The sequence below is a fragment of the Tarenaya hassleriana genome, unplaced genomic scaffold, assembly GCF_000463585.1.
Source record: "Tarenaya hassleriana unplaced genomic scaffold, ASM46358v1 Cleome10, whole genome shotgun sequence".
In the NCBI taxonomy this organism is placed as follows: domain Eukaryota; kingdom Viridiplantae; phylum Streptophyta; class Magnoliopsida; order Brassicales; family Cleomaceae; genus Tarenaya; species Tarenaya hassleriana.
Window position 1 is genome coordinate 2,182,821 of NW_010960188.1, and position 12,756 is coordinate 2,195,576.

The window sequence follows — 12,756 nt, forward strand, 5'->3', positions numbered from 1 at the left end:
AACAAAATCTTATACAGTACACATATATATATATATATGTATGTCTGTATAGACGGGTTTTTTTTTTGTATTGAATAAGTCAACAGGTGAAATAGTTGACCACTAAAAATATCTTTGAAAATAGGAGGAAAGACAAGGGACGGGGCAAACCAAACTTAGCGTATGTTGAATCAACACTTTGAATCGGTCGTTTGTACATCACGATATATATATATATATATATATATATATATATCACTGATAATGCGTACAGAAAAAACCTGTTTTCATTTAGTATCATGATCAAAAAATAGAAAAACTATCCGTGAAGAAAATTTCTGTCCGTTGACCTTCCAATCAGAAAAAAAAACGACAGCCGTAGAAACCGGCAGCTCGTGCCTCCGCCGCCTGTCCGAGAAAGCGCAGCCAAATGACAAAATGAAACTACAAAAACCCTTTTTTATGGTCCATAGGACAAAAAAAAAGGTACAGAATACGTATGTATCTTCAGTAGACAATCGGCACAAAACAGCTTCAGACTTCAGACAATATAAAATGATCAAACGCAGAAAACCCAACGACAACAAATCATCCAACTTTTTCAAACAGTTGTCGGAAAAGAGATTTCGTTCAAAGAAACCGCATTGTCATCCACTTCACTTGCACGGTTTGGATGGAGAGAGAAAGTGGAAAGAAATAAACCAATTCTGCACCTAAAACGGCGGCGTTTTGGCAGCGTCTCGCTCCATCTCCTCGACAGCCCCGTGTAAATGTATGTACACACACATATATGTATATATATATATATATATGTATGCATGGCATCTGTCTTTTACATGGTCAGGTAGATGGCGTGATATTTCTGAGCCTCATGTACGTCAAAAATTGTGTGGGAAGTTCAGCTAGAATCGATTGCACTACTGAAACCTCCCCATCTGCAAAATTTTGTGGATTTTTACGATCCCATGAAACCTTTTTTTTCTTCCATGCTCTATCATGTTATGTAGTATGCATCCAGAATGAGAGAGAACTCACATTGTACGTCTCGTAATGCGACGAATTGGACAATGTCACGTGAAGCCACACGCCCGCTTGAGCTCTCCAGCCTATCTCCTTTGTCAGCGTCTAATATCTGCACCATCAAAACAAAAACAGTCAGTGTCAACCTCACACAGACAAGAGCCAGCAATAAGCTTGTAAGAAAGAGTCTTCCTTTCGGGTTTCTCGGAAATTTTGATATGAATACCTCCATCTCTTTGAAGTCAGCTCCTCCGACCCCTACGATGATGATTGACAAGGGCAGGTCTGATGCACTCACCAATGCTTCTCTTGTTTCTTGGAGATCTGTTATTACTCCATCCTGAAAATGTGTTCGGACATACCACTGAGTTGGTTTCTTTTTGGGATATCTTTCATCCCAATCGAGACAGAGCTCAGAAAGAAAAAGTAACATGTTTCTCAAAACACAACTTATGTTCTTGATATTTCTATACGTACACCCACCGTTATGATCAATAAGACATAGTATCTTCGTCCTCCTTGTGCAACAGACTGGCTGGCGATTGTTGCAGCAGCATTGATCACTGGGCCAAAAAGGGTAGGACCAGCAAGAGAGACGTTGAAGAGGGCACTGGTGTATGCCATCATGATACCTTGGATTCCTTCCACCTGATTAACGATAACGATTCACATGATACGAAACCGAAAGTTGTTATTACATATATGGAGATTTGTTTTCAAGAATGTGACACAAACTTGTTTCAATACCAGACCTCACAGTAGGTGCTGCTTCCGTTCAAGTTAAAGCAATGTGACACTGGACCATCAATAGGGCGTGCTCCAAATCCCCATGCTGGGAAGCGTTTGTCGGAGTCATAGAACTGCAACACTTCTCCAACTTCCACTATTGCCTGAGGAGAGGAAACATGATAATTTAGCCGTTGCTTCTGCAAGGAAACCTAAGTTAATAATAGGAAAATCAAATACATTGAGTCCTCACTCTCTGGTAGGCATTTAGTCTTCCTGAAGGATCAATGTAATGCAAAGAATCTGGAAGGCGGGGATTTCCATTGGAAGCTGATGGACATGTGCACAATTGGATTAGTTTACCCAAAGGCATGGAAAGTCTAGAAAAGTCTCAAAACTTTTCTTTCCTCTAAGGAAGATGAGTATTATAAAAAATTCCTCTGCATGTCCAGTTAGGAAGCATGAAGGAAACTTCTCGTATCTTCTGCAGAGAGTGTGATGCCTACCAGTGAAATCAATTGCCACCATGAAGTTCAATTCAAAACCTGATGCCAAGTATTCCAAGAAAGTATGCTGGACAGTCTCGGAAAACTTGTCCACGTAAAGCTGGCTCTTCAAAGTCTAAAATAATATAACATATAAAATGGTCTCAGATATCGGACGCACAAAGGCATAAATTTTATAGGGAGCCTCTTTTCAGTGGTGTATACCCGGTCTTCATGTTTATGTCCAGCTGATAAAGATAAACTGATTCCTTGGCCAGCAAAATGAAGCTTCTCTAAGTCTGAAAGCGATTTCTGAACTTTTCTGGCCAACCAAATATAAACAAAGCATGATCGAGCTAGCAGCAGCACATGGTCTCTCCAAAATGGGATGGATGAAAATATAATTATTGGTTACCCGATGAGATTGTGTTTTCCATTGCTATTATAGTCAAAACACTCTATAATCAGAGGGCTGTCCTGCACATTTAGGTAGATAGATGATATTGCCCTATGATGCAAAAGAAGTCTCTAACAGAGACTCATTGTCGCTATTCATGCAAAACATTCCAAACTAGCTCAGATATGAGAAACCCCTAGTACCTTACTTCCCACTTGTTGAACACTTAGAAAGAGTGGTTTCCATGTTGGGTTGAGATCATTCATTATGACTTCAGTTTTAGACACGGGGATTGGAACCCCCTGCTCTACAATCTTTGATACCACCAAAAAGGGGTCCTGATGACAAGGGACAACAGAAAACCAAAGTCACCTTTATGTCTGAAATAAATTCTACAATAGAAAAGTTAAGAGAATATTGTCACCCGAAAAACAACATACACTTTTTGAGAAAAGATCTTTCGATTCCAAATTCAAGCACCTAAATACAATCTCTGTTGTAGTCTTAAAAGCAACAGACTCCTCAGCATGGACAATAAGCTTTCCATGGTTCTGTGACCGAGTCTGTGGAGCATAACCTTCTTTACCCATGAGTTCTAAGGTAACTGTCCTGTTCGATTTTGTGACGATCTGCATAGTTAATCAGTATAATTAAAATCAACTCAATATAAATTCAGCAATACGGTTCAAGAGCTTGGTCTCTCTTCCTTACAAGCTAGGCACCAAATTATATTGCCTATGAATCTCTCCTAGAAAACCAGTAGAGAAGTTATCACCAATGCACAGTCTTACATTTAAATCATTCAAAGCAGTCCATACCTCAGACAGTGCACAAGTTGCCTCACCAAGAAACTGCTGTTCGTCGAGCTTGAGCATCTGAAAACCAAAATCTTCAATCAACTTGTATTTTTCTTTACACGCTTACAAAAGTAAGTTTGCAAGGCAAGCAGGTAACACTTCTCAGTAGACTTTACTGGTCAAGCTAGATCATAACACGCCTGTTATGAGATATACATGAGGGTGCTGACAGCTGGATTGAAAAGTGAAGAAAGCATCGAAAGATTCGAAAGGCATAAATTGTATATGTAACTGTAGTAAATTCAAAGAAATTGATTGCAGTTACCTCCTCTCTTGAATTTTGAAACTGCTTGTCAATGTCATACACACGAAACCTGAGGATTATAACCAACACAAGTGGTCACAAATGCCAGATAGGGGTAAGAGCATAATTTCTCTTATGAGACACATGTAAGATTTGGAACTTACAACAATGTTTGCACCATCTCAAATTGATAAGTGATCGTAAACTTCCTAATCCATTTTGGGTTTAAGGAATTCAAAACAACTTCACTACGGAATACTTCTGTAAGAGCTCCATCTCTTCCTTTCGTATAAATCACCAGTATTGGATCGCTCTGTAAAACAAAGTTTTTCAAACAAATTGGTTTAACATTTTAACCAACAGTAAATGCATAGCAGAAGAATCAAATACACCAGAGACCAAAAACAAAGTAGAGAACATGAATTCGTTAAGTCCGGTGATTAAGCCCGAGGTTCCAAGAAAACACATATTAGGAAATTTAATATACAAATCCATCATCATCAGGACCTTAAATCATGCTTTAATACTGGTTGTCCACCCAACTAATACAACTCTCCGACCAATTTGAGGGCTTATGAGAATCGAAACAGTTTCAAAGTTCATCTTCAGACCACCTCGGAGAGTCTTTTTCACATTTTTCATGTCCAGAAAACGATAAATTTAACTAGTAGGCAAAAAGCCCATTCCAGGTCTATGGGAATTTGTAACGGTGACATGGCCAGAGAAAATTAAGCCTTGGATACCAAATCACAAGCTCGGAGAGCACCATTCTTACGTTCTCATCTCAAAGCAGCTAAAATCAGCAAACTAAAACCCTAATTTCGAAACTAACTGTCAAATCCTAAGAGTGACAAAAGACAAAAGGATAGAAGCTCTGAATTAGAACGGACCTTTGAGAGCACGTCCCGGTCTCGCAGATCGGAAGCAGAAAACGATAGCTGCAAGCGAAAAAAAATCCCAGAATTAAAAAACTACAGGTACACGATGGGAGTTCGAACTTGAGCGAAGCACACGGAGTCCGTCATATGTCAGAACCAGAAACATCCTGACAAACAGACAGATGAATGGAGATGGAAACCTCGATCTGAGAGAAAAGTCCATGATAGCCGCGAGACTTGAGGTAGTAGTCAACGGCATCGTTGCCGGCGGCGGAGGAAGCAGTTCCACCGACACCGTACAAGCCGCCACCTCCGGAGGCCACATCGGAGCAGCAGTTTCCCATAAAGATAATACTCCGTCGAAATCTGCGGATCAGGTGCTGGATCGAACAACAGAAAAAGCCATTTGACGATTCCAAAGAAGAAGAAGAGACAGAAAACAGGAGTGGGACACAGAAAAACCAGAAATAAAAAAGGGAGGAAAAATTCTGGACAGGGAAAAGGTGGGACCCAGTTGTATCCGAGTCTACGGTCTGACTGACGCCATTAACCGCGTTCCTTTTTCTCCTTCTAATTAAAAAAATGACTTTGGAATATTAATATTTCAATAAACATCTCTCTGAATGTTATATATATTTTTTAAAATTTCATATAAAAAGGGATGCTATTATAAAATCTCCAAAATAATAAGAAAACGTACATGTAATAATTCCGAAGTACGATAAGTTTTATGTCTAATAACTTTAAATCAGCCATTTACAAACTATAATTGATTGAAGCAAACGTCTGTTTAGATTATTCTTTTATTTTTCTTTTTTCAAAAAAAAAAAAAAAGAGTCATAGTTTTATCTACGAAAGTTGGGGAAATTTGCTAAGTAGGGCGATGGAATTGATAGGGAAAATACCATCTCCTTTCAGTAAGAAGTGTGACCTTGAAGAGTATGCGGGCTCCATCACATGAGAATTATTACCATAAGTTACTAATTATTGAATCTCTCCAACCACTAGCACATTGAGAATCATTCTTTTTTTTTTTTGTGACATATATATATATATATATATGCCTCTTAAAACCTATCGATTTTTTTAAAATCATTTTCACAATGGAATCCAAGATCCCCGAGGACAGTTACCATGAGGTTTCAACTTTAACCCCCCTCTTTGTATCAGTAAAAGGAAGGAAGAAAAAGCATAATATTTGATTTTGGTATTACAATGTTATTAGTATTAACATTAGTATATGTGATGGAATAAATTTTAACTTTTCTTAGGGATAAGAAAAGTAAAATTTTTAAGTCAGCAAAGCTGCTTTGAGGGGTAAAAAAAAAGCATCTTTGCCGGCTACGTGAGAAGACAAAATTGTTCATATAAAAAAACAAACAAACAAAATATGTCACCACCTGAAAGCCAATCAACACTTCTTTTAAATTTTTTAAAAAAAAGAAGCATAATCACAGATCAAGGCTTTTCATTTTCAAAAAATAATAATAAATGGCAGGAACCATAAAACTCCTACTCTTTTTTATATAATTTTTGGGATTGGGCTCTTATCATATTAGAAAAAAGAGGAGAGAAATATTTAAATATGACCCAACTCACCAAACGGTACAGAGAGTTCAAGCCAAGCAAAAGGGTTATCTGTTTGGTTCAATGAGAGACAGCAAATCCAAAAGGGATATTTATTCCATAGAGAAGAGATGACAAGAATGGGAAGGGGGGAAGGGGGGGAGGGGGGGAGCTGTAAAGCAAATTGAAAAAAAAAAGGTGGGGAGAGGCAAAACATGTGCATGCAATTACATCCAAGGTTCTAACATGTGAGGAGGCAATGTGCATATATGCTCATCTTGACTCCAAAAACAGGGGGTAGTGGATGACTAACAAAATGGCCCAAAAAAGCAATTGTTTTTTGCAAGGACAGACAGGTTTGGTGGTCAAAGATCATATAAATTGAAATGCAATGTGAATGAGTCAAAGAAGCAGAGAGAAACTAATCTAGTGGAGACCAAAGTTTGTAGTTACTCCTCTGAGCCAAATCCAATGGGCATTCATCCATTCTAAAGTTGCCTTTGGGGGCAGCCATTTGGCTTTCACCATTGCTCTCAAACCCCCCAAAAAACCCTTTTAGAACAGTATAGTAATCATTTCAAATCTAAAAAATTCCTACATTATTATTAAGATAAACAGTTCCCTGTTCATCAATGTATCATCAATTTTTTGTTGGCAATTTTACAATCCAATCGAAATTGACAAGTTCAGATCTCACTCCCAATCTGGGATTTGAGACTTGCGATTAGAAACCGATGGATCTGTTTCGCAGCAAAAGAGAAGGGTGTTCCACTGCATAATACTTCATTGGACTTATGGACGATAATTAAAAGCGAGTATAATTAACACATAAACTTACAGCAGACAAGCAGGAGACTCCATTCTTAGGAACTTGGCCCTCGTTGCATGGTCAGTAGCCTCCAACAGTTTGAGTCCATGCTTCCAACAGGTAGAAAAACGTCGGGATCCTACAAGGCAAATGCAAACAAATCTCAGCGAAAGCGTAATTCATACATGCTTTTACTTTACTTGAACAAAAGTCAATAGTCAATAGCCCTCAAGCGATCAGTCCTCACAGATTCTCCTCTTCCTCTGGAATACTGTCTATGCCAAGACAGATTCCTAAAATGCACAGCCTTGTTCAACATGTTTGGTTATAGGAGGTAGTGGTGGTGGTGGAATCTGCTGTGTAAGGGTAGTAAGGCTGATACACAGCACTCCAATCAGCTGTTCCGGAATATGGCTGGTTTGAATTCCAATCAGCCGTTCCAGTTGACCCCGGTAAAGCAGATTGTGGCTCAGCCGTTTGTTGAGAGTTTTCAACAACTTCAGCTTGGTGGGTTTGTGGAGCATACCCGTACGCTGCAACATATTGTTGTTGAGTATATCCGGTTGCACTTCCATAGATCTGTGGAGTATATCCAGTTGCATTTCCATATGGTTGCTGATGAGTGTAACCCATTGCTGCTGCATATGATTGCCCATTATACTCCACACTTCCTTGGTGTGGATGAGTGGTATATGCAACCGGTACACTGTGTGGTTGATGGGCATAACCCGCATAACCAATCGTTTCAGCGGCTGGCTGTGGAGCACTCCCAGTTTCTTGACCATGTGCTAGTGAAGGATACCCACTAGTCTCGGCATAAGACTGTGCAGCATGGACAGGCTGCGCATCTAATTGAACGGAAACTGTGGCATCTGAAGCCGTGGATACTTGCTGGGGGTAGTAGTTGGCAGCCGTCTGACTTGTTTCCCCTTCCTTTTGTGAGGCCGAAGTATAAAACTCATTTGCAGAGGTTGTCGAAGGGTAATAAACATTCACACTGGCTGCAGAGGCAGAAGAAACTTCATTTCCTGTTAAGGCCGAAGGATAATAACCATTACCAGGATAGTTTGAAGTATAATGCTCATTCCCTAATGGCGTTGCAGGATGATACTCAGTTTCTGAGGCCGAATGCTCTCGGTCAGTTCCGTATCTGCCATTGCAAAATCCGAAACCACCGTATCAAAATCATTTGTATGTAATTGAAAAAAAAATAGAACAGTTTGAAATCTTTTTGGAAATGAAAGCTTCTAGCAGAGTAATTAAGTTTCAGCTAAGACATGCTTTGCTTTTAGACACTCATCATAAATGATCGAATTTTTTACCTACAAAAAAAAAACTCTTTTTCCCATGGCTAATGAACACATTTCATGGCAGAAACAATTACAAATTGTCACCGAGTAAGACAAAATGAAGAAGGGTGATGAGGTCAGCCATCAGTTCGAGGAATTTAAAAACAAAATTCTACAATCATACCTACCTCCGTATATTTGATAAAATGGTCAAGTATTTGAGTTGAGGGTCTTGAATAGATGACCGGGGAGGGTCTCCAAGCAAGCGCTGCTGCCGAACTTCTGTAGGACAATACTGCTTATCTAGACTTGACAACCCCCTCAATGGGTTTGAATAATCAGGTTGTCTGGAGTAACTACGCTGGACTGAAGATGTATTGTGAGCAACAGACTGGTGGGCCATACGAGAGTAGTGACGTGGTTCTGTATGGTCAACAGACGCAGGATGTAGCATTGATGACGTGAGTCGAAGTTTCCCAGAAGCTATGAAACGTTCTTCAAATGATAGTGTCCTAGGTGAGGACAACCTAGAAGCCAACATCTGAGGCACTGAATCAAGTTCCGGAGCAGTAAACGAACGGAACAATGATAGAAGAATTGTAACCTGCAAGATTTCATGGATAGTTGCTCAGCAAAGATGTAAAACATGGGAAAAAGTCAACCCCAAGAAAGGCAAGAAGTCAATTACTTGGTGAGGACTGAGTTCTTGCTTAAACTTGTCGCCTCTGTAATTTTCATGGATCACAGACTTGAAAGTGCTCTCTGATAAGGGATAACAGTTCCTGAAAATTCTGAATCCAACCTGCCAAAATAAGAAAAACAAATATAAAAAAGGCACGTTTCAATTGAGACCAGAACATCTTATGCAGAGCCATTTAAACAAGAGCGCCAAGCCCAACTTACCTGAGCTGGATATTTCTTCTCAAAAGCATCTGGTTCTATATTCAACATGCCACCACCGATAGCTTCATATATGCCATACAGAAGTCTTTTCTCAAAGTCATACAGGAAAAGCTTCATGCCTGGTTTTATATTATCGATGATGTCTTTCCTCCCTTTTGGAAGCCCAAAAACACGATAACGGTAGCAGTCAGGTTTCGTTTTGCCGTTACACATGAAAATAAAACCAGGAAGCTTTTCATGATACACCCTCTCTATCCCTTTATCTAATGCACCAGATGAGTTTCCATGAGCAGCCAAACTAGCAGCCAAACTAGCAGCCCTGTCATATACATGATTACGAGATGGGGTAACAAAAGTTGCGGGGATATGTGCAACACCATTAGTTTCTTCACCATCAGAGAACTCCATTTCCATCTCCATCGTCTCAGTCATTTTTCCAGCTCACAACTGCTTCTGATGAGCAGTTTCTAGTTGGAAACGGAGATAAGCCAGGCAGCAATGAGTTATCTTAATTTTCACAATACACTGATGAACACAATAACACCTGGACGGCAAAACATGAAACAGAAACCGGTAAAACAAGACATAAGAGCGACGGAATTAAAAAAGGAAAAGACAAGGATCCGCTGTAGTGTATCCCATTCACAAGCCAAACAAATTTGGGAATGCAAAATAGGACTTCATGTTCATGTGGGGCATATAAGGCCCTTAGGCATACCCTTTTAGGATGGGTTCTACCTACGTGATTCTTACCAAAACCGTGCTCTTGGCACATTACTCGCATACCTCTGCTAAGCCAAGTACACACATTTTTGTTAAAGCTTCTTAAACCAAAAATTCTCAACGACGAACCAGAAAACGCCCAGTAGTCTCAGCCATCGAAGATCCTTCCAGAAAGACAGAGAACCACGAACCTGAGTAAAATTCACGCGACCCTCTTTCTTCTCGAGAGGTGAAAAAGGTAGGCAGGGATCGTGGAACAAAACACAAGGCAAAAACTCTAATCAAAACATGTCGCGGCACGCAATTCGATCACAATTTCGACAGCATCAATCGGAGAGAAGAAATCCTCACCAGAAAAGAAAATTGAATGTAACCCTAGGAAGAACTAACACTAATCAAGTAGCACCAAGAATCATGAGCCAGAAATAGCCATAGAGAGAAATTATTTCAGAGACTCACCGGAGCTGCGTTTCTTCGGCGGAAGAGAGAGAGACGGGGGGGGAGATATAGAGAGAGAGCGCTTTTTGGAGTCACGGTTTTTCCGGGTCGGGTTTTCGCCCGAACCGTTTAAAAACAATCACTAAATGGGCTTGAATAACGGTCACAAGGCCCAAATACTTTATTCGGCCCGATTTTATCCGTTGGCTCTAATTTCACAGACGGTCCAATGAAGGACCGACTCATCATAATTCATAACTATTCAAATTCACACTAATCGTAGAAGAGAATTATATGCGCATTTAGCAATTTGAGACCAATTTCAATCCTCTATAAAAAAAATGAACAATTGTATACAAATATTGCAATATAATATTCAACCATACTTTATTAAATATATATATATATATATATATATCATATATGCAGCGTTTTTCTGATGCATCTTCTAACAGAATTTTATGAAACAGCTTTTTCTTTTCCTTCTTTCTTTTATCAAGAACATGAAGAAACAGTTGCTGTTTGGTTCATCAAATGCTTCTTCTTCACAACATTCAGACAAATTCAGAGAGAGACATACATCCATACATATACAAGTAACTGATAACTATATCAGTAGCATCTTGAGAAGAACCACCAGGAGAGCTATAGGTTCATGAACCATCTGCGTTCTGAAATGATTCAATCTGTTCGATCAAACCTTGCTAAAAGGGGAAAGGAGCAGACAAAAGTCACGCAACAAGATCCACTTCATCTCGTCCAGGAGGAACCACATCCAACCTCATCATGCTCTTGTACTGGTCAGGCACGGCTGCACCGCCCTGCACGCACAGCTCCACTACTGCCGGAGCCTTTCCATAGTACCTCTTCAAGCTATTGTCGAGAACAGACCTACCCGAATCAGGGACATGCCATACGTAGTTCGGACCGATGATATCATCGATGGTTGCCTCTTGCCATGCATGCATACCGTCACGCATCTGATGCTTTGTGGCTTTACACTTCCTCACTTTGTGCCCTCTTGGACCAACCTGAACCTCTTGGCAATACCCACATGTCCAAACTTTGTATTTCTTCATGATTCTCTTCACTCCTGAAACCATTTCGAACCACGACTCCATTGTCTCAATGCTTAACTCCTTTACGCTCTTCTCCTCTTCCCGAATATCATCACCTAAGTTTTCGGTTTTACCAGTCTCCTGAGGATCATCACAGTGACTTTCCAGTGAAACAGGATTCACCTCTTCCTCATTCCCATCAAAATCTTCAAAATCCACGATCCGTCCTTCGATACTATACACGGGTTTTGTTCTTCTCTTAGCCGGGAATTTTTCTATGTCAACACCAGCCTGAATGCATAGCTCTAAAACAGCAGGAATCCTAGGGACACTAAACATCTCACCATGGAGAACTCTTGGTCTGCCAACACGGTCATAGAGATGAAAACATTTAGGGAAGAACACAACATCGTTTGCTCTTCCCCTTTTCCAGACATGCGTTCCAGCACGCAATCCGCTTTTTGGGCCCGTACAAGTCCTGATGCCATGACCACTTTCGCCGACATGAACCTCAGTACAGAATCTGAACACAGACAAGAAACTTTTGAACTAACAAGCAGAAAGATCAGCTTTTTTTTTTATTTCCCTTAGCATCGTACGTTTACCGAAGTTTACCAATTTAAACAAACTAAGAGTACCTGCATCGATGAATAGTAATGACGCGGACTATTCTAGCAAGACCAGAGAGGAGCGAGGCGCGGGCTCGGTGGACTCGGTGAGCCACGTCGACGAGTTCGGGCACGAGCAAACCGTTGTCGGGCGGATCCTCCAGAACCCGACAAGGCTGCGCTTTTCTCAGTTCTCTCTCCTCCTTGGCACGCCGAATCAACTCCTTCATCGGCGTCGGATATGGCTTCCTCTCCGATTTGTCCCTTTGGGGCTTCGGTACGTCTGCGTACAGAGGATCATCGCCGGACGGCGGGAACTTAACATGGGTTAGGGTTTTAGTGGAAGACGAGAAGTGGGTTTTGCTGAGGAGGAAGATAAGATGACGAAATTGCGAGATTTGCAGAGATTTGCTTCGTTGCATTCTCCGTGAAAAAGAAAAAGAAAAAGAAAGGCTCGCCCTTTGAGCTGGAAAACACAGTACGGGAACTCGAGTACTGGGTATATATATATGTATCCTACACTAAGACATATTTTCACAATTTTTCTTATAGGGTCTTTGCCACGATTACTTTGAGATTCAAAGTGTTTTTGGTTTGCTTTGGACCGTAAAAAACGACAATCACAACCGTAAAGAGCTGAGCTGACATCGAAAGTGAAGACATTGACCAAGTCAGATGTGGAGATGCCAAAGTCATACCAAATCATATGAACATCGTCCAAGAAGAAGAAGCTCTTGTTGTCTTTGAAATGGCAACAGGAAACAAGACACAAAAGAA

The 12,756-nt window shown here is 40.4% G+C and overlaps 2 protein-coding genes across 2 annotated transcripts; both read right to left on the reverse strand.

Moving 5' to 3' along the window:
• Positions 1–269: 269 nt before the first annotated feature.
• LOC104804658 lies at positions 270–10,328 on the reverse strand. Its single transcript, XM_019204180.1, has 22 exons — positions 9,153–10,328; positions 8,938–9,051; positions 8,438–8,853; positions 7,274–8,110; positions 7,150–7,154; positions 6,991–7,099; positions 4,787–5,156; positions 4,599–4,646; positions 3,873–4,021; positions 3,730–3,778; positions 3,426–3,482; positions 3,048–3,236; positions 2,811–2,945; positions 2,626–2,687; positions 2,436–2,532; positions 2,232–2,346; positions 1,979–2,055; positions 1,752–1,889; positions 1,483–1,647; positions 1,226–1,339; positions 1,015–1,111; positions 270–914 (listed from the first exon to the last, which is right to left on the reverse strand). The coding sequence occupies exons 1-22, from the start codon at positions 9,582–9,584 to the stop codon at positions 820–822; spliced, it is 3,870 nt and encodes a 1,289-aa protein (XP_019059725.1). The 5' UTR covers positions 9,585–10,328; the 3' UTR covers positions 270–819.
• Positions 10,329–10,753: 425 nt separating this feature from the next.
• On the reverse strand, positions 10,754–12,601 carry LOC104801782 (APO protein 3, mitochondrial). Its single transcript, XM_010525142.1, has 2 exons — positions 12,010–12,601; positions 10,754–11,894 (listed from the first exon to the last, which is right to left on the reverse strand). The coding sequence occupies exons 1-2, from the start codon at positions 12,399–12,401 to the stop codon at positions 11,045–11,047; spliced, it is 1,242 nt and encodes a 413-aa protein (XP_010523444.1). The 5' UTR covers positions 12,402–12,601; the 3' UTR covers positions 10,754–11,044.
• Between the last annotated feature and the right edge of the window lie 155 nt (positions 12,602–12,756).